The sequence below is a fragment of the Anser brachyrhynchus genome, assembly GCF_964034855.1.
Source record: "Anser brachyrhynchus genome assembly, chromosome: Z".
NCBI classification, from domain to species: domain Eukaryota; kingdom Metazoa; phylum Chordata; class Aves; order Anseriformes; family Anatidae; genus Anser; species Anser brachyrhynchus.
This window is the reverse complement of record NC_137697.1, coordinates 57,971,168-57,992,792: the sequence shown is the minus strand read 5'-3', so window position 1 is coordinate 57,992,792 and position 21,625 is coordinate 57,971,168. Positions and strand designations below refer to the sequence as shown.

Genomic DNA, 21,625 nt, shown 5'->3' with positions numbered 1-21,625 from the left:
ACATTTAACACCAACAAACCAAAACCCTTCTCACTACAATCTCCTGAAGGAGTGAATTTACCATAGTCCTTACAAATGAGGGGTGGTATTTTAGAATTTGTTCTGAGCTCACTGGAGGTTGGCGTTATGCCTTTAACTGTCTAGCTTTGACTTGCAGGTATCAGTCCTCTGCCAGCCATAGCAGATTTCTCTCCAAGAGCCACCAAGGCCTTTGTACTAGCTGCTGGGAGGCCATTATTTGGTACTTCTTTTGGCAGGATTGTGCTTGTGTTTGACTCCAATCACACATCTTCTCACACCAAAACATTGTCTGAAATTCTCAAAAAATAAACCATGGAAGTAGATGCACTCAAAGAAGTAACGTTTTATTATCTGATGGTAACTGATGTTCAGAAATGCCTTGCCCATCTCCATTTAGTCTGTGTTCAGGTGTCAGTGTCAGCCCTGAATTCTCTGGTGGCAACAGGACCTTGATCAGCATTATGTATGTCTGTCATGTCCGCTAGGAGAGGGATGCTCAGGATTAGCCTCTGCAGATGCCAGCCCTGTACGGACTGTCACTTCAGTGACAATAATTAACCACCCTCATCTGGATCAGTTTTCTTGGGCTTGTCCTCCACAGGAGGTGGCTATATTGCTTCTGGCTATCAAGCTGGCCCAGCTGCCACTAGCTCTCACCCTCCAGGTTCGTGCGTCAGAAGACTCTGACAAACTGCCTTGCTTCAAATGCATTGGCTGCCAGGCACAGAGCTAGACCATTTCCGAGACCTCCATCTAATGTAAAGAAACTCCTTAGTTTTAAGTCTTCCTTTAACCTTTCTCCTTTCATTTATTACCCGTGGGGACTGGGCGTAACTCTAACAAAAGTATATCAATGTAACTGAGGAGGAAATCAAGCTGTTCAAGGAAAAATGTGCTTTGCATAGGTCTATGTCAAATAATAATGTCCATAATTTGAAAATCACTGCACCCTTAGCAGCTGCCACTACAGTCATGGAGCAGTGGGATTTCTGCAGAGAACAGCATGGATTAAACAGTGACGTTATTCAGGACAGTGACTACATTAGCAATGTGGCAATGAAGGATGCCCACCTTCCACCTTTGCCTACAAGAACACCACATTTTCTTTTGCATTTCTTGTCATTTCTTCCTTATTTTAGTGGCATTTAGGAATGCGTTAAAATTACACTCTACTAAAATCTTTTCTATAAACAATGATATTTTGAGGTATGCTCTGCTTCCCTTTCATACATCCTTTGCTGACAGCATGAATGTCATGGTATGCTAAGGTTCTGCTCTTGCTGTCCCAACAATTGATGCTTGTTTAGAGACAGCAGCTTGAGAGGAAGGAGGCTGTGTGAAACTGATGGCACATATGTTATCGGAAAAGATCCTTCCTCTTAAATGCTCTTCTGCATAACATAAAAGGAGTTTGCAGGATTACAGTAATATTCTAAGTTTCAAAAAAATTGAGGGGAAAAAAAGTTGGTTTTTTTTTATTATCATTTGATGTTTTCCTCCACAGAATCTTCAGACTATTTTGTGTTCTCCCATCTACAGTGTTTCTGTCACAGCAAAGAAACGCAGTTCAGAGCAGAAGCTAGATGGGATATTTCACTTGAAATTTTAAGTGGCCTTAAAAAAAAAAAAAAGTGTTTTTTTTTTTAATATGGTCTTTTTACATCAAAATACAAAGTTTCATCAGAAAATTTGAACCTCTCTCTTTGTTTTATTTCCCTCCTCCAGCTTTGCCTCTTAAAAAAGAGGACAGTTATCACTTTCTTTGTGTTGCGACAGTGTTGGCACAACAGTGTTTCTCTACAGATAAAATGTGCAGGGGACATGTCTCAGAGAGATATTCCAGAAGTCTGTTCCTCCTTGGGAAACACTTTAAATATCTGTGATATGGAGTTGAAGTATCACTTCCACTGTCACCCGAGTCATGGTCCAAGGCACTTCTCAACCTGCTAATAATGAGCCTCACATTGAAACTACAGAGATGCTGGACTGTTAGGTAAATGATACAATACAGTCACCTCTGAAATGTAATGAAACCAAACAGCTGTCTACTCTTGCTATTTATTTTCCCTTGTTCTCTAGCACCTGAAAAAACCTGCCCCGGAGATAATAATGCTTCTTGGTGTCAAACAGCTTGGGAATCTGACAAATGTCAGAGGTGAAGAGATGTTTCCCCTGCCAGGCCCCTTGCCTTGATAACAGAGCAAAGGTCTGTTTCAGCTCCTATTCAAAGTGTTTATTTAACTACTGCATTTCTTTAACATTGGACAAGCTGGCCTCTACAACACATTGACTAACATTTTTGGAAAGAAAAGAGCCTTGTCTCGCTAAATTATGTTTGTTGTGTTGGAACTTACTCAACAAAGAAGAATGGTAAAGGGCTGCAATTGCATTAGAGAACAAATCTAAGGCCAGCTTTCTGGGATCGCTTTGAACTCTCACTCGTCATTATTTTATGCATCTGATCTCCTTTGTGCTTATAGAAGGAAGGGAAGAAATGCACATGAATCTTGCCTTTAGGGCTTTTAATCAAAGCTGCAACTTTCCTGATTGCGACAGTGGATTTTCAAGCTCCAAAGCACTTTGGTAAATTCAAATCCCATGATCCTGTGGGCTGTGAACAGAGCTGTCTGAAGCTCTCTTTAACAAGAAGAGCCTGCTCCCACTGTCAGGAAAGGGAAGTAAGTTTCAGGGCTTCTGGGCTCTCACGGCGCTGCACAGTGCACGGTGACAAGGCACCGCAGGCTGTGGGTACAGACTTGTGCATGGACCGAGGCCTCCCTCCTCAACCAAAGTGCCTGTAACAATCACAAACTTCTCAGCAGGCTTTCTTCAGATCCATCTACTGCTGGACCGAGTAACAGAGCAATTTGTGACAGATGCAGCAAAAGAGGCAAAGGGCTGGTCATCTCAGTATGTCCCTACATACAGCATGGCTGCAGCCTCCCAAAACATCAGAGGCACACCTGCTCTGAAATTGTGGGTAGCAAACTCAGGCTGAAATTGTGATGAAGCATAGAAAGAGTAAAAGGTTGGATTTGTAGCTCTAGCAGTAACTCAGCCAAGACTTCACTGACTACAAGGCCAAGTTTGGAATATTTTCCCCCTCTCTGCTACCCTTTCTGCCTCGATGCTCCACACTGCCTCCACATTCATGAGTTTAGATCTCCAGCCAAATGTTGCATACTGATTTGTCACTGTTACTGCTACAGGGACAGCCTCTGCGCTGGCTGCCAAACATAAACATAAGACCCCCAGCAAGCACAGAAAGAATCATAGAATCACTCAGGTTGGAAAAGACCTCCAAGATCATCTGGTCCAACCATCCCCCTACCACCAATGTCACCCACTAAACCATGTCCCTAAGCACCACGTCCAACCTTTTCTTCAACACCCCCTGGGACGGTGACTCCACCACTTCCCTGGGCAACCCGTCCCAATGGCTGGCTGCTCTTTCTGAGAAGAAATGTCTCCTCATTTCCAACCCAAACCTCCCCTGGCGCAGCTTGAGGCCATTCCCTCTAGTCCTATCACTGGTTACCTGCGAGAAGAGGCCGACCCCCAGGTCCCCACACCTTCCTTTCAGGTAGTTGCAGAGAGCAATAATGTCTCCCCTGAGCTTCCTCTTCTCCAGACTAAACAACCCCAGTGCCCTCAGCCGCTTCTCACAGGACTTGTGTTCCAGGCCCTCCACCAGCTTTGTAGCCCTCCTCTGAACACTTTCCAGGGCCTTGATTTCCTTCTTGTAGTGAGGGACCCAAAGCTGAACACAGCACTTGAAGTGCGGCCTCACCAGAGCAGAGTGCAGGGTGACGATGTCGGGCAACCTGTCACGGGGAAAACCCAAAATGGAGCCTGCACCCTATCCAGCGGTCGCCGGGGTGCACTTGGCGCGATGTGTCTGCTCGTGTGCCGGGCTGAGCGTCTCCCCCCTGCCCTCCAGCAGCACCAGCCGGCGCTCACGGACACAATACCGCACCCGCTCGCAGGCTTTCCGCCCGCGCAGCCCGCAGCCGTTACGGCCGTCGGGCGGCAGGGCGTGTCGCCGCGCCCCGGCGGAGCGGGCAGGGCCCGCACGCGACCCCTGACGGCGGCGCGTGGCAGCACGGCCGCGCGCGTCACGTTCGAAACGGGGACGGGGCGCGGGCACCAACGGGAGCGCGGCGCGCGGGGAGGGCGGGGCGGGGCGGGGCTTCCCTGCAGGGGCGGTGCCACACGGAGCCGTTGTTCTTTGAGGGACAGCGCGGGCAGCCAATGGGGAGGCGAGAATGCAGGCGGCGCGGGGGGGCGGGCGCGGGTCGTTATGGCGACGGGTGTGGGGGGGCTCCTCCCTTTGTGCGGGGCCCGGCGCGCCGCCATGCCGTGCTGCGTCGACACCGGCACCGCCACGGCTCCGCCGGAGGAGGAATAGGGGAAGCAGCAGCAGCAGCAGCAGCAGCAGGAGGAGGAGGAGGAGAGGCCGCCGCCGCCGCCCGATGCCGCCGCCCCGTCCCGCGGAGCTGCATGGACGGGCATGGAGAGCGCTGCGCCCTCCCGCGCCGCCGGGGCTGAGCCGCCGCGCCGCCCGCTGCCCGCCGCCCCGGGGCTGCCGCCGCCGCCGCCGCTGCTGCTGCTGGCCGCGCTGCTGCTGGCCGTGCTGGCGCCGCGAGCAGGTACCACCGGACAGCGCCGTGCTCGGGGGCGGTCTGCGGGGGTGCGGCGGCGGCTGCCCGCCCGGTGCGGGCCCGTCCCGTGACGTGAGCGGGCGGGGGGAACGGGGCGAGCCGGGGAGCGGTGTGCGGCTGGGGGGTGCGGAGGGTGCATGCCCCTAACGCCAACCCCTGTGCTGTCACCCCGGCCTCCCTCCGCTGCTCCCGGCCCAGGGGTTCGGGAGCGTTTCAGTGAGGCTGCTGAATCAGCCCGGGGTTATGTCGCTTCGACGACCCCCGCAAAAAGTGGGAAGTGGTGTGAAGACAGCGGTCTGAGGGGAGGGAAGGGAGTATCCGCTACATATATCGCGTTTTCCCTCTTGGGAGAATACGGTACTGGCTTTTTCTCCCCTTTGTCTTATTACTGAATTACACCATAAGAGGTATTGCTATTGCGGTGTATGGATCCCTTAGCCAGCAACTTGAAATTCAAACTCTGGGTTTTCCCACTCTTTAATCCCAGAAAGCAAGCAGTGAAGCTATGGTAGTGCCAGAGAAATAAAGCAAATCGAGCTGATGGCTTGCCCGCTCCCCCAGGTGTGTTATGTGTGTGGGGGGTGCTTCGTTCAGTCCGTTTCTGTCTAAACCCGGATCTCTTGCCACCTTTACCACATCCTTCTCAGGCGCAGGATTCTGTTTAAAAGGTTCAGTAACCATGTAAATGACTGAAAAATTAAACGGAGACTTGCATATTGACTAAGTGATTAACTTAAGCACAGAATTGCATCATCACCTTGATATCATCTGGAAAGAAATGCTGGGCTCGTACTTTGCTGGAGTTAATGCTTTTAATCTGTTGTTTGCTATTGTGTAGATGGAAATGAAGTCATGCTTGGGTCATCTCAGCCTTTCAAACCTCTTTATTGCTGTCTTTCTGCCTCATAGCCTTTTTTTTTCTCTAATACAGTGTCTTCTCAGCAAGCAAGCACTGTAATCTGTCTTCAAGATGTTTTCTTCAGCACATGTGTGTGTAGAACAGGATTTTGCTATGCCAGAGGTTTGCTTGATTTTTTTCTACTTTCTGTTTTGTGCTTAGGTGACTGCCAGCTGCAAACACCTTGTCAAATTCAGAAGTGCACCACTGATTTTGTATCCTTAACTTCACATCTAAACTCAGCTCTCGATGGCTTTGATTTGGAGTTCTGCAAGGCCCTGCGAGCATACTCTGCCTGTACTTATCGCAATTCCAAAGTATGCCGTGGAAACCTGGTCTACCATTCTGCAGTGCTTGGGATCAGCGACCTCATGAGCCAGAGAAACTGTTCCAAGGATGGACCCACGTCCTCCACCAACCCTGAAGTAACCCACGATCCCTGCAATTACAGTGGCCACACAGGAGCCAGTGAACATCCTGGAGGGGAGAAAACTACCCCTACGTACCTATTTTGTGGCTTGTTTGGTGATCCTCATCTGAGGACTTTTAAGGATCACTTCCAGACATGCAAAGTAGAAGGTGCTTGGCCTCTCATAGACAATAACTACTTATCAGTGCAAGTGACAAATGTGCCTGTGGTCCCAGGATCCAGTGCTACTGCTACAAATAAGGTATGGATTGTTCTTAAACACTGTGTATGCATGCAGAAGTAGAAGGCCAGGACAGTAGAGTAAGTCACTCAGCCTGTAACAGTTAAAGGAGTGTTGCAGCTCGAGAATCTTCAATTAGGTAGTCTGAGAAATTAAAACTGCTAGGCTTCTCTTCTGGAAAAATTGCTTCTTTTCTCAGAAATAAAACAGCTCCTTTTCTTCCCTAGGCTCCACCCTCCTTCCCCCCCCCCCCCCCGATTCACCGTACATATCACAATATAAACATTTAAGAATAATAAATTTGATCTTCAAAACGGTATCAAATTGCAGCATCTGTTTCCCTGCACTAGATAGACATTCTAGGCAAGGAAAAGGGAAAGATAGTCTTTGCTTTTCTTAAACTCTGTAAGTTGTATAGCCATAACGATAGAGAACAAAAAAACATTGACAAAGTGGCAAACATATGATTACCAAGATGTTGAGGATTCAGAGCAGGGAGAAGGAGGGGATCTGCAGAGAACTGAGAGGAGGTAGCAAAAAAATTACATTAACGCCAAATGGTTGTTAAAAGGTTTTAGTGCCCTGGCTCTAGAAAGAAGCAGCAGCCTGAAAATCCTGCCAAGAGTATATATACCTTTTCAGACAGGCGAGGCTTAAAATGGCTATCAGCTGAACCACTTCAATTGGCTAGAGAAGGAAAATGTGTATTGATAGCATATGTCATTTCCTTCTTTTAAGAAGAATACTTAACTAAAATACTTAGCTCTTTCTGCCAAAGGCAGATAACAGGTATACCTACAGAAGGAAGATGAGATACAGAGCATGAGCCTTGCTGGGATGTCCTTAGATTTACCTTGAGTCTGGAGTAAAAAAAATGCTCTGAACTTTTGAAGGTAGCTTTTCATTAGTAAATGGAATGACTTGAATGTATGTTTGAAGCTGATGCTGCCACCTGCCTTGTTTGCTTTTTGGAGTGAAATAGCCTTTGTTTCCACTGTGGTAGTGTAGCTCTTAGAGCCTAATATACCTTGATCCTGCAAGTACAAGATTATTTCAAGATTATCTGTACTGGAGAGTTTTCACTGTATTGTTAAGTTCAGAGGTAGGTGGGAGGGAGCACATTTTCCAAGGAGATGACTGTGCAGTATTATTAATCCGTGAAAATCAGTCATGTCACTGCATTTCTGTTGGGTTCTGAGATACTGACGTATGTAATGCTTATATCAGTGAAGCAAATTTTGGCATTTGAGGGAGGGCAAAGGTTGGACCAATACACTACTGAAATTCAAAATCACCTTTTCCTAACTTGTTATTGTTCTGCAAACAGTCTGTATTGTAAGTGAGTTCCTAAGGACTGTAAAATGAAGGAACGAGACGACACTGAATATGCTTTGCAAAAGAGACTTAGACTTAAGTCTTTCTGAAATCTGCTCTGTGGCTTTTTTTGCAAGATGCTGAAGTACAAGGAAGTTCTGTTTCATATCTGCAGTAAGCTTCTTCCCTCAGTTTTGATAACTTTTGCAGGAAGTTATTTCCTTACTCATAGAGGTAAAACTTGAGAGCCTTTCTGTGCACAAATAGTGTGGCTGGCCCAGAATGGGATGGTAGTAGATAGATGATGATATCTTAACATTTTACTGGCCACATTCTAGATGTGATTGACTACAGCAGCATGCTATGCTGATAAATGTATTCTCATGCAGATAACTAAGAGGAGAACTTAAGGAGATAAATACCTGTACACACTGAGAAGTACATGTATCAAAGAATCTGCCTTCTGTCTTTGCTTCTACTCTCAATGTTTTTTGTTTTATTTTTGATCTGCCGTTCTGGAAAAGGTGATAATATTTTTTTTTCTTATAATCATGGTTCAGTATTCCTGCAGGTGTACAGATACAGCTGACTACAGAAACAATTAAATGAAATAAGATGTATGACATAGGATATCAGAAATGTGTTTGATAGTAGCCTCTGTTACCTGGTATACAGTCCTTGAGTATTTCCTTTCTTTGGCAGGTAATCAAAATTTTATCAGTTCACCTGTTTGTAGAAAATGAAGGTTTTTGAGTGCACAAGTAATTTAGCAAGATAAATTTCAATACCTCCAATGCATTGTTGTCTTAACTCCTTGATTTCTTTATGAAGCAGACTATTATAACATATACAGGAAAGGCTTGTTAAAATTGCACTACCACTATTGCACTGATGCCTGTAACATTTTCACTGCAAGTGCTCCACTTGGTGATGGTGGAATGTCTGCTGCTGGAAGTATTTTCCTTATTTTGGCTGTGGGTACATAGCTTAAGGTATCTTTAAAGAGCTACCAAAAGAATTTCAGTGAACTTTATTTACAAAGTATTTCCTCCTAGCTTAAAGCATACAGATCCATTGTTTGCCTTCTCCATAAGAAAAGCTTCCAGAATGCTATGCATCATTAGTCTTGTTTTCGTCATTGCCATTATTTGGATTTGTCTTTATTGGGAAATAATAACAAAGGTTTATGCTGATCTTAAATTATGCAGAAGCCAAAGCAAATACTAAACTGCTAACTAGCCTACTTCAACCACCCTAGAGCAGACTTAATGAAAACAAAGACAAAAAGAATAGAGGTTTTAGTTTATCCTGAATGCTCATTTATTAGGGAAAGTAATTTTCCATAAATAGTAATTTTCCATAAATAGTAAATTTTCCATAAATTTTCCATATGGAAAGCCATAGGAATGAAATGTTGTATCCTCATCCTATATACAGTATGCTTGTGAAAATGGCTTACTATCATTTAGACTTACAGGTGGTTATTGCATTCAGATTTATCGTAGCTTTCTGGTGTACCAAGTTTTAAGGAATCGGCAATGAAGTGATTATTATTTGTAAAGTTGTTCTCTCACTCCAAAAACTACGAGACTTGAGTGACCCCAGAAGTCTGAGGGCTATCCAGTGAGTTCATAAAGGAGAAGAGAATGCCAGGAGGACACTTTAAACAAAGAATGCAGAATAAAAATCTGTTCCCCCCTACTTACTCTGTGCATCTGGCCGGGAAGTGTGGAAAGCTGTAAGACTCCTCCTTTAATTTCTTAATTGGAAAGGTATGTCCTCCAGTGGGAGATGTGTAAATATACACAAAATACTTTTGGCAATTTTTTGGTAGGTGTTTTGCATATTTCTGTTGCCCATAGGAAGGACATCTGTTTATCCAGAGTGAACAAAGCTATTGTATATTCTGTGGTTCAGCTGAAACTTGCAACTTTTTTGGGTTTTGTTTGTTTGTTTTGTTGTTGTGTTTTGTTGTTGTTGTTGTGTTTTTTTTTTTAGCTGGTCTGTTCTGTTTATGCCTCTTGGCATAGGATTGCAAGGCCTTTCAGATCGATAATAAGGGATTGTCACCAAGTAACTGTACTTAGGACAATTTCTTTCTGGCAGACTTCTGTATGAGTTTTGTGTAGGTTGTTGGCATCTTTGTGTCTACAGCTGGAAGAAGTCAGATATAGAGCTCTGCAGACTTTGAGGGGCTTTCTGAGAATGGATGTAGGGGGCTGTAGAGGGAGCAGGTAGGAAGTATGTTGGAGAATGTGTTAAATAAAACACTTTATTGTGTGCTTTATATAAGGGTTACAAGGCTTCCATCAATATGACAGCTGTTGTCTGTATCACTAGTGCAGTTGTCCCAAATAGCAAATGAAGCAGGGATACTTGGACTTCCCTACCAAAAACTTTCCTTGCTTGCAGTAATTGGAAATTAACTAGTTTTTCTTAGCTAGGCGCTTTGTAGCGGATAGCTTGAGAGTGAGAGAGTGAATGGCAGGACAGAGAAACTAAAACAAATTGGCTGTGGAAAACAAAGAGCTCTTACCACAGTGGATTTACTGAGCATACAGATTTTAACCTGAGTATCGGCTGTGTTAGCTGGGAAGTGTTCCTTTTCTCAGAGTCAAAACTTTTAAATAGTTCTTTTGCACCATGGTTTCTGTTGTTTTTCAGGAGATCAGTGCAGACTGAATACTTTGTACTTACTGTTCAAGTAATATTAAAATGCCTGTCTTCCAGTTACGCTTCAGTTGTTCTTAAGTGGGAACATCAGATAACCAACCATGTGTGATTAATTTTTTCATCTTTATAGACATTCTTCCTATTGGTAAGGTAAAGTTGAATTTGGCTTTATTTCTCAGAAGTACGTGCTTCAGTTTTGTTGGAGGACATCAGTTAAAAGCTGCTTTATCCATGAGGTGAAGCTGATTCCACTTCCTATTATCTTACAGTGTTTCATTTCAGCGATTGAAGAGTGGAGAGGACTGCGAGCAGAAGGGGAGAGGGAAGGGCCTGGGGTTTTGCAATCCATGCACGGTAGAGCTGTTCTTGGGCATGTAGTTGGGCATAAGCCAATCAAATGATTCAGCAGGTAGCTGTGCACAGCTTGAAAATGCAGGTGCAGAAGCACCTGCAGTGGATTTGGGATATTTCTGAAAGGCAAAGGCCTGACAGTGCCTTTAAGACAAGCCCTCTGTTCTCATGGCAAGAGCCTCTTGCCTGTGCCTCGACTAGCTGTTGAATGTCCCCTGAGCTGTGTCTGCACTGCAGTTAGGGCAGATTGAAACCTCCTCTCAGGTTTAAACAGTGTGACAGGTTCTAATTTAGAACCCTTTTCAAGCATTACAACTATAAATCTACACCTGTTGGTGTGCTTTATTTTTCTGTACCTGTTTTTTTTTTTTCCATGAATAGTCATCTTCATAGAAGACAAGGTAGAAGAAATAATAAACTTCTACTGTGCAACTGTGGTTAGGGCAAATTGGTGCTTTGGTTCCTAGTAATCTTTTGACCATAACCAAATGATGGTTAGTTCACAGCATGTGAAAAGAAGTAGGGTTTTTTGTTATGAATAACAATGGATGATAGAGAAGCTCATGAGAAAGGGATGTTGGCACCATCCTGGTAGCAAGACAGGCAGTGAATGTAGTTTTGAGGTTAGCTTCTTAGGCAGAGGCTGCAGAAGAAGATACTGTCTGCTGGGTGCTGTGTTTTTTGGTTTGAGGGATTTCCTCCATGCTGTACAGAAGATGCATATGAGCTCTTTGGTCTTGTGTTTTCTCTTGGAACTCAGACTTGTCAGGGAAATGCAAAGCTTCATTTCTGACACAATTTCTTGCATCTATCTCAAGCCCTAGCTCTGTGCTTGTGTATCCAGCACATTCCTTGTGATCCTGTCCATCAGGAAAACTCATTTAAATCTGTCATGGACACATTCCCTATGTGCAAAGCTTTCCTAGGGTTACTTTGATGTGCAGCACTGTTTGGGACAGTTTCAGAAGAACAACACAGAAAAACAGCCACAGCTTTCCTGGGCTTGTTACTCTCTCACTGCAGTGGAGGGAGAGGTCCACTTGAAAAAAACAGGTAGAATATTTTAGCTACTGTTCACATTGCTGTAGGAAGTAAAGTTGTGGATAATTCTGAAATCGATTAACACTAGGTGTGAAATGGTTCTTGAGTGATTTATGAACAGTAACTTTGAGAAACGCTTTCCTAAGTGATCTTGTCTTTCTTCTTGGAAATCCAGTGGTGGACTACATCTTGTATTCAGATCGACTTCCTTTTTATTTCCGTTGTGCATGGAATCCATGCACCTTCTCCTCTGAAGTAATTAACATGTGACGATAAAATGTTACATGGTGCTGCTGTAGGTGACCAGCAGTCTGAAGAGGGATTGCAGTATTTTGTTTGTAATATCCCCAGCCCTCATTGCTTCCAAGAATTTGGCCCCAGCAGCATTCCTGAAGCAGTCCTTAAATCTTTCCTGCCCTGTCCCAAGACCTCTTGCCTTCATGTCCCTGCACCCCAGTATGCATGAGAGAAGCAAAATGTCTTTTGGACTTGCTGATGTCCTTGAGCTACAGCTACTTCAGCTAATGGTGCACCACAGAACATGAGTATATGGAGAGAGAGCTTCTGCTGCCTAGTGCTGTCTGATGGGCTGAGCAGTTGTTAACATTTGGGAAGCACCTTTTGGTTTTGTTTCATCCAGAAAGGCATGCCATGCATCTTAAAATGCAGTAGCATGTGATGTAACCCGAAGTTAGGATGTTGAATCCAAATTTTACAATGAATCCTTTTGGTTTTACTTTATTAAATCTCTCTAGTTCTACCTTTTGGCATGGGCCATTATTCAGGTGGTTTTCTTTGGGTGATAGTTGGTTTCTGAGATCAGTGCACATGATTCACACCTGTTGCGGGCCTCAGGAAAGAGAAACTGTGAAAATTTCAGTTGCAGATTGGAAGGTTATTTAATGCACTGGGTTTTAAAAAGTATATCATTTTAATTATATATGAACTCTGAAAGCTCTTGGATGTCATTGCAAGAGCGTTTTGGAAATGTCTGGTACACTAGGGAGTTGTCTGCATATGAACTCGTAAAAGCTACCTTACGCGTATCACATAAAGTCCTTCACTGGCTTCCCAGGGATATTTGAAGACCGCTGATCTAATATCATAAAACTTTCTGCTGAAACATCTTCTACCTATTCTCCAGTGCTTGATGAAATTATTACTAGAGCTATCGGGGCTGTATTTTTCTTGAGTTTCCTTCAGATATTTCCAGAGTCACTGCTTGCTCAGTAGGTCGTGTCACCTTCTTGCATGTGATACTTCATGTGTGTTTTCTAATATCTGGATGAACTCTCTTTTTTTTGTCAGACTCTTTCCTGAGGAATTTTGCCTGCAGTAGGCATACAAGTAAGCGCATGCTAAACTTGTTTGAGAAAGGAAAAAATATGACATAGTCAAAAATGTCACATTGAAAACTTAAACGGGAAAAGCTTTGCAATCAAACTTGCCTCATCTCCTTTTGCAACAAGCTCTTCAATATCCCTCAGTACCAAGTTATAAGATTGAGGTAGGAACTGGTGAGATAAGGGAAGGACCTTAGCCTGGGCAGAGAGAGAATGGGTTCAGAACAGCCTTGATGAGAAGCAGCTGGGGCTGTTTTTTTATGAGAAGCTCAACATGAGCTGTCAATGTGCATCTGCAGCCCAGAAAGCCAACTGTGTCCTGGGCTGCATCCAAAGAAATGTGGCCAGCAGGGTGATGGAGGTGATTCTCCCTGCTCTCGTGGGACCCCACCTGGAGCATTGCATTCAGCTCTGGGGTCCCCAGCACAGGAAGGTCATGGACCTGTTAGAACAAGTCCAGAGAAGGGCCATGAGGATGATCAGAGGCCCGGAGCACCTCTCCTATGAAGACAGGCTGAGGGAGTTGGGGTTCAGCCTGGAGAAGAGAAGGCTCCGGGCAGACCTTACAGCAGCCTCCCAGTACCTATGAGAAAGCTGGAGAGGGACTTTTTGTCAGAGATATAGTGATAGGACAAGGAGTAATGGTTTTAAACTGAGAAGGTAGGTTTGGATTAGATATAAGGAAAAAATTCTACACTCTGAGGGTGGTGAGGCACTGGCATAGGTTGCCCAGAGACGCTGTGGATGCCCCATCTCTGGAAGTGTCCAAGGCTGTGTTGGATGGGGCTTTGAGCAACCTGGTCTGGTGGGAGATATCCCTGCCTGTGATGAAATTAGATGATCTTTAAGGTCTCTTCCAACCCAAACCATTCTGTGATTCAATGACCTTACAGATCTCTGGTTGTATTGATCTGGCTGATGGATTAGATCAATATGATAGGACAGAAAATGCAATATCCAAACTTAATGTCTTGAGTCACAATGTTTAAATATGGTTGTCCGTGGCAAGTCTTAATGGTCTCTTTGTTGATTCTCTTTAGGAGGCATCCGGCATCCTTGCAAAGTATGTGGGGGCCTTTGTTCACTTAGGTGTTCATCCCTCATTCAGCATGAAGCGTTATGGCTGATTTTTGCCTTAGGGTGAAAGCTTGTGTTCTCCCTCTCTGAAGTCTCTGAAGTCGTTTGCATTTTGTTCTTTCCGAGGTAGGAGTTTTGGAGAGAAGACTTAGATGCTTCCTGGTAGATTTCGCTAGGTCCCTTGTTTAACTGTTCTATGAAGTAGCCAGTTCTGTCTGTCATTAAAACCATTACCTCTTGTTAACTCCAGATTTGCTCTGTTGCTAAGCAGACGTGGAGCTTTACTTCTGTTGAAATGTAAATCATTCTTTCTTTGCAAAGCAACACAAAAGTGTCCCGGGAAGTAGCTTCTTCATCTGAGCAGGCTGAGATAGAAATCTGTTTAATTGAAACTGTTATATAAAATACAACACCTGATTTACTTCATGAGGCCCTGGATTGTGTGCAGAAGTACTAATTGCTTTTCACATCTCAAGTATCTCTTCTCTAGGTTGGTGAGTTTACTTCAAAAAGCATAAAGATGTGAGGTGGTCTTTAGAACAAGAAATGTGCTTGAACATTTTCTGAGTCTTGATGATAGGCATTGAAGCTTCGCTTAGCTGCGGCTCACAGATTTGTTTACCAGATCACTTGGCTGATGACGGTCTCGAACTAGCTGTATAACTGATTAAAGCAAAGGAAAACTGTTTGAAAATTCCAGGCAGCACCAGCAAGAACATATGGAATGAAAATAGCTAGTGCTGTCAGTGTGGGTGAGAGACAGACACAGACTGAGTGTGTCAACTAACCGGGACGTGCCAAATACTGAAGAACAATGCAGTACTGTTTAAAGTACATCTGCATACTCCAAAGGAGGAATTATTGCAGTGGAAGGAGGGAAAAGGGTAGACTTTTGTCTTTTACAACTGGCATGGAGAGGTGAGGCTAAAGAGATTAGAGGTGTTATTCAAATTGTCTGTAGTGCAGCTGTTTGTTTAACCTCTAGCTCTGACTTCAAAGCAGAGTGGTAGGAAACAAAAGCTGTTGCGCAGAAGTGTGCAGGCTAAGTGAAATTATAATGTGAGGTTGCTATAAAGTAGATTTTAAGGAAAATTGTAACGTTAATTTGAAATACCTTCTAATGTGTTCTGGAATACTCTGAATCTTGTGGCACAGTGCTTAAATGAGAGACTAAGTAATTTTGATGTAATCAATCAGTCAAGGATGAAAATAATGAAAAATATTTATTTTTGGTACAAAATATCCTTTGACCTTTTCAAGAAATCACTATCTCCTCTGCTTCAAAACTGTAAAGGAAGAAGCATCTCTGTTTGTAACATTTCTATGATTGCTCATTGTACTTTTATTTTTGAAAAAGCCACTAGGCACTCTGAATTTGGTCTGCCACATAGCCTGTTTATTCCCTTCAAGTAAGACTGGAGGACCTACTCTTTCCTTTATGGCATATTCAAATAAGTGCTAAGGTTTAAAAGGCCAGTCATAATCTTAAAAGACTGAGTAATTGCTTTGTACTTGTGGTTTTTATGTTGGAACTCACCCTTCAAAGGCATGGCTTGGAGCGTCTCTCAGTGTTGCTTTGGTTCTCCATCAGCACATTACCTAGCAGCAGCAGACTGAAGTGTCAAATCTCCCAGCTCTTGGGAGTGATGAATCCAGGAGCCATAAACACTTACGTGACTAGTTGTTCTTCCTGCTCGTGCATCTCATCTCAGTGCATGTAGTGTTGGTGGCTGATACAGCACCAAATACATCCATGCCTTTACAGCAGTCTCACCCTGCTAATCCTGGCAACACCTCCAGGAAGTGACAAGTCCCCGTCAAAGGTCACACAGTCACTGTGAAAGAAATGGTGAGAATATTGTGAGTGAGGGAGGCTGAATTCTTGTGGTCCTTTCTGTGCTTTCACACAGTTCAGTCCAGTTCTGCTCCGGTGGCTAGTAGTGCAGGAATTATTTGGCACATACACTCCACTGCGATTGCAGGATGCATTCCAAAGTGTTAAGAAACCATCAGGCAAGAGGGAGTTGTGATGCTTAATTAAATATACGCTTTTCCTTTCCTGACCTTGTTGCAATTACCACATGCTAATAGTGTTGCTTCCAGGCCAACTTAAGAACAAATTTAACAATTGCCACCTGGGAAAATATTGCTTTAAGCATGTGTGCAGACTGTTTTCTGCTTAGGCATGAGTGCGGATAAGTGTCAAGGTCTGGACTAGTAAGCAGTCCCAGAAAATCTCAACTGCAAAATGGAAAAGTGATTCAAATGACTTTTTTTTTTTCTCATGATCACTAACCTTTGTTTTTTTTTTTTTTTTCCTTCTCTCTCCCCTCCAGATAACTATTATCTTTAAATCATACCAAGACTGTACGGATCAGAAAGTATACCAAGCAGTGACTGATGACTTGCCTGCAGCTTTTGTTGATGGTACAACAGGTGGAGGCGATGGGAACACCAAGAGCTTGCAAATTGTGGATAAAGTCAGTGGCAAATACATCGAAATGCATGCCAGATATATTGGGACCATGGTGTATATACGTCAGCTTGGGCGCTACTTAACGCTGGCCATTCGCATGCCTCAAGAGTTGGCCATGGCCTACGAGGAGAGTCAGGATCTGCAGCTGTGTGTGAATGGTTGCCCTTCAAGTGAACGTATAGATGATAGTGGCCACTTGCCTTTACCCGTGAGGGGCCAGTCGCTCCCTCAGGTAGGCAGTGCTCATCCCCGGTCCATGTACACACTGGAAACTGCCACCACCAAATGCAACGAGAAGATGCTGGTGAAGGACATCTATTTTTACTCATGCGTGTTTGACCTGCTTACCACTGGTGATGCTAACTTCACGGCTGCCGCTCACAGTGCCTTGCAGGATGTGGAGGCATTGCACCCCAGAAAAGAGCGCTGGCATATCTTTCCCAGCAGCAGAGGGGGTGCTGTGGGCAAGGGTAGCAAATTCTTTGTCAGTCTTGGACTTGTGTGCTTGATCCTTGTTGTGTTTTTGTAGGTGTTGTTGTTTTTTGTCTATAACAAAGTTTTGAAATATATATTGTCATAATATATTGAGTAAAGATGAGTATATATGTATATACAATGTATATGAAGGGATGTTTTGTCTTGGGACACCCACCAGATTGTACATATTGTGTTAACTGTTCTCTTGTATGTTGGATGTAGTATTCTTTGTATCTATTTGTTTTGCAGTTGGTGAAATGTTTTATAATGTCCCTGCATTTGGACCTGATAGAAAGCACTTTATTTTTTATATATTAAATATTTATGTGTGTATCTGAGTAACTATATTATACATATACAAATGTACATACAGTACTCAGTGCTCTGCCTAGCTACTGCTTGGTTTAACAGATTTTTTTACTGTATTAATTCATGGGGATATTTTCTACGCTTTCTCTTACTGTAGAGACAGCACCTCTCTTGTCCTGTAATGATGTCCATATTTTACTGGGTTCCCTAGTTAAAATAATTTAGAAAGGAATCATATTCTGTCCTAATGGTCCTCCCTTCTTTGGAGGGAGAGAGTGAAGTGCTTCCCATTACCTCAGAAGACCATCTTGTACAACATGATTTACAGAACCTTCTATGTAATTCTGACATTCCCTACTTCCATGGCATGAGTTTCAAAATAAGCTAAGTGAATGTGTTCAAGTGAGACTAACGTAGCTTTGTAGAGCCATTGGAGAGATGATTTTGAAAGATACTAACGGTGTACTTGTGTAAGCGTATAACATTTCCTCTTCAAAGTAGCTGCTGCAGATGGTTCTGCCATGGAAGGTTAAGTCATTCTGCACTTAGGTGTTAATCATATCAGTATATTAAAAAGGGGGGAGGGAAATGAGGCACCTGACTACTGCTGTTACTGAGGAACTAGGAGAAGAATGTTTTGGTGGCTTAAAGGCTGGTTTTACATAGTGCCTTAATCTGCTGCAAGAAACTGCGGTGTTAGTGCATGCTACAATAACTCCAGCTGCAAGACAGGCTTGTTTCCCTCTTGAAGCTATTCATCTGAGGTTCATTGGACTGATGCATTAGCCCTGCTCTGGGAATAAGACCCAAGTAGCATTTGCCTTTACTAAAAAAAAAATTGAGCTCGTGTTTGCTTTGGTGGAGGGAGATGGACTTCATTCATGCAGCGAAAGCTCATGTTTTTTATGAAGACTGTTCTGGCAGGGTTGGGGTTATTGACTGGTATGGACAGCAGTTGTCTTCTCAAATGAACTAATTAATTCCTTTCTTGTATGTGTAACCACATGCAGGTGTTATTCTGGGAATACTTGAGATGAAAATAGTCAGAACTGAGTTAAGACAATGTGAAAATTTGTTCTAGGCTAGATCCATTGGCAGCTTGTTCTGTCTAACTGTCTGATGGTGCTGTTTGAGCTGAGCTAGACTTGGGGATTTATGTTGTCTGATTATGTGGTTCCCAGAGTTGCATCTGATGGTGACAGGCTTCTCCCTGTTTTGTGTGGCTGAGCTTCCTCATCACTGCTCTGAATTTAAAGGTCACGTGGCTGACAGCTGATGGACAAGCCCAGCATTGCTGCGGTGATGCATGTACTTCTGGGGCAGACACTATAAACTGAATAATTCCTCTCCCTAGGTCCTGTGTGTATATACATATATAGTATATATGTATATGAGCAATGAGTTGTGAGCCTCTCAGGTAAATAGTATTTCAGAAATAGTATTTCAGTATTTCAAAAAAATTCAGAAATGTAGTACTTCCCCTAAAGAGTTTTCAATTTTCTTCTTCCCGCTGTGGGGATTTCTTGAGAAAATGTTATTTGCACATATTCGTTCTTGACGTCTGCCATCGCCAAGAGAACTTTAGTTAATGCCAAATGTGGATATTTTGAAACTAGTGAATGTTCTCTGGAGAGGACTTAAACTTATAGGGAACATTGTGGTTTGTTTGTTTGTTTGTTTTTTTTCACATATGCTCCAAATGGTTGTCTTTTAGAAGGCTGCAGATTTTATTTTCATGCTTGGAAACCCCAAATTATGTCAGTCTTTATAAAGTCTTTTAGATACGGTTCATAAATATACCAGTAAATATATGTTAGTGTGAAAGAGTGACTGTGCAGTGTGTAAATACTTTAAATTATTATGATAGAAGAATAAAGTTGCCTGCCCTGCTGAGGAATGCCTGTGATGTGGTGTTAGTGACCCCTGGTGGGGTGCAGGGAAACTGTGAATATGGGTTAACCCACTGGGCAGGCAATCTATAAGCAAAGCCCTGATTTGTTTCCTAGCCATCCTTTGTTGCACAGGAATGTGGTGAGTGCCATTGCCATACTGCGTGGCAGATGCCTGTTCCTCCTCTGCTAGATAAGCTGCATAGTGAAATCTATGACTAGCCACTGCAGTCCACGCCAGTTTATTGAAGGCACTGTGTGGGAAGCCAACAGCAGGAACCATCTCTTCAGGATTCTGCTTGCACACTTTGCAGTGTTTGCAGAGGTACTTAGAAGAGCTTTTAACATGGTGATCCTGATACTGAGTTCATCTTGATGGGTCTTTAAAAAATCCTTTTTAAAAGTTACTGGAGAGCTCTCAGATGAGAATAATCTTGGAAGAGAAAATTATCTGCTGTGAAACTGAAGAGGAAGCAGGCATCAAAAGCATGAAAGGTACAAAAGAGTCCATAAGACTAGATAACTTTGTATAACAAGATGATTTGGTACATGGGTGCTGTAATATTTCAGCTGTGAGGCTAATCACAGTTTGAAGGAAAACTGAAAGCACCAAAGCTTACAAAGTTGTATCAGACACTAAGAATAAACACAATGAATATTGTTTTGCTAGGCTTCTGTTACAGTTAGAATTTGAGGGGTAGGAGGTAGATAGGTCTTTGAAATGCTTTGTGGAAAAAATGGCTGTAGGAAGCAAAGGGAGCTTAAAGTATGTTTATGTTCAGTGTACATGAGAGAAGACCTTCATATCTGTAAGAGCTTATTTTCAAATGTGTCATTTACCACAACAGGCTCTGCAGAAGGCAATATAGCTTTATCATCAGTAATTTAATAACAACTAGTAAGCTATTGCTGAAGCTTTCTTTGTCTTTAAAAAGGTAGCTGATGATTTGGATGTCAGTGGCTTACTTAAAAGATTATTTTGAGTCTCTTCTAGAACATTTTTAACCAGAGTATTTCCTAATCCTGTGCTAGCAGAGCTCTTAACAGCAGCTGAGGGTAGTTCTCTGTAGTTGGGACTGATGACTTCCCTAGGAAGCACGTCACAGAACTGAGCAGAGTACTGGGTGCTTAATCTTTCATTTTTGTATATACATATGGTTTCTGAAGGAAGCCTCACCTTACAAAAGGAAATGGCACACTCAACTGACTGTCAAACCAAAAATTGCCTTTTTCTCTCCCACTTTTCATGTCCTGGAAAACCTGGTTGGAAGAATAGGCTGCATAGAGCACCTATAAAGTGGGACACAGCCTCATGAAATGCACTGTCTGAGAACAATCTGCCTTTCAGCTGAGTTAGGCCCTCCAATATGTAAGCACATTAGTGCATTTCCTTTGAAATTGATGCTGTTCTGCCAGAAAATAAGTCCCCAACTATTTACAGTCGCTTACCTTAGTGTTATGGATACCATGTGTTTGTTTTATGGATTTTGAGGATGTGGAGTGGCTATTTGCTTACATATACCCTCACTGAAGCAAGCAATGTTGCAAGCTTTGCCCCATCTCATGAGTGTTTTATTAGGGGACATACTTAAGAAAACAAACAAATGGCTTGTGGCTTTCCTCTCTTGTGAGACTCATAGCACAGTTTGAAATCTTGCATTCATTTTCTTCTTCATGTAAGTATAGCTGAAGTTTTACAGTGAAGCTTTCATGCTTTGGGTTCTTTTAATTCCCATATGTGTCTTGACTGATACAAAAGTGTATTCCTTCCTGTCTTTCCCTATTCTGTCTATTCCCTATTCTACAGCTATTAAAGACTGCTACATATAAAAAGCCTAGACGTGACTAGTAATGACTCCTTTTTTTTGAAAGGTGTTCTATGTTGTTGTTTACAAGCTAAACTTTCTTCTGTGTCATGCTGTTAGTTCTCTTCATCCATATTCCAAACATCTGAAAATTATGTGGGCCAGTGTTGTTTATTAGATTTTATCATTCTTACTAATTAGCTTGTTTTAGGGAGCAGCATAGCCACAGATCAAGTACAGGTATGCAGGTAAATTTGTGATGTTGCTGGAAAACAATTGTAGCTGATCTGGTTCAGAATTCTTTTAATCTGGCTATGTTTGTAAACCAGACTTCATTGAATTAAAAGCTGCTGATTAGTAAGTCAACTACGACCAATAAGACTGATTAGAGACTTTGGGTACATCATGCCGGGGTAATATTCAGAGATGATATCTAGCTATAAAAAAAGACTTCTACCACATGTGGATTGTCAGTAGTTTTATTTATAAGAATTATTTTCATGATTATTGCAGTTTTAAAGTTTAATTTCCACTTTTTTTTTTCTCCTACACCATAACAGTAGAAGAACTACCCTTTATATATAGGCAATGTGTAGTTTTTATTGATTACAACCATGTGATGAAGGCTGGATCTACAAAA

The 21,625-nt window shown here is 43.0% G+C and overlaps 2 protein-coding genes and 1 long non-coding RNA gene across 7 annotated transcripts in view; 2 read left to right on the top strand and 1 right to left on the bottom strand.

Annotated features, from left to right (window-relative positions):
- LOC308185102 overlaps nucleotides 1–4,145 on the bottom strand; it is a 47,083-nt gene extending 42,938 nt beyond the window's left edge. For all 3 annotated transcript variants that reach the window (XR_013943107.1, XR_013943108.1, XR_013943109.1), the window contains exon 1: nucleotides 3,812–4,145. This is a non-coding gene — a long non-coding RNA (uncharacterized lncRNA). The remainder of the gene's footprint in view (nucleotides 1–3,811) is intronic.
- The window catches only part of LOC308185095 (uncharacterized protein), an 846,543-nt gene that overhangs the window by 220,655 nt on the left and 604,263 nt on the right, over nucleotides 1–21,625 (top strand). The gene's annotated exons all lie outside the window — the stretch shown is intronic.
- RGMB (repulsive guidance molecule BMP co-receptor b) lies at nucleotides 4,334–20,704 on the top strand. The gene is made up of 3 exons (XM_080575011.1): nucleotides 4,334–4,670; nucleotides 5,743–6,251; nucleotides 16,366–20,704. Exons 1-3 carry the CDS (start codon nucleotides 4,532–4,534, stop codon nucleotides 17,032–17,034), a joined length of 1,317 nt encoding a protein of 438 aa, XP_080431137.1. The 5' UTR covers nucleotides 4,334–4,531; the 3' UTR covers nucleotides 17,035–20,704.

Coding starts and splice junctions, on each gene's coding strand:
- RGMB (XM_080575011.1), top strand. CDS start 4,532: ATGGAGAGCGCTGCGCCCTCCCGCGCCGCCGGGGCTGAGCCGCCGCGC. Junction 4,671..5,742: donor CGTGCTGGCGCCGCGAGCAG/GTACCACCGGAC, acceptor TTTTGTGCTTAG/GTGACTGCCAGCTGCAAACA. Junction 6,252..16,365: donor GTGCTACTGCTACAAATAAG/GTATGGATTGTT, acceptor TCTCCCCTCCAG/ATAACTATTATCTTTAAATC.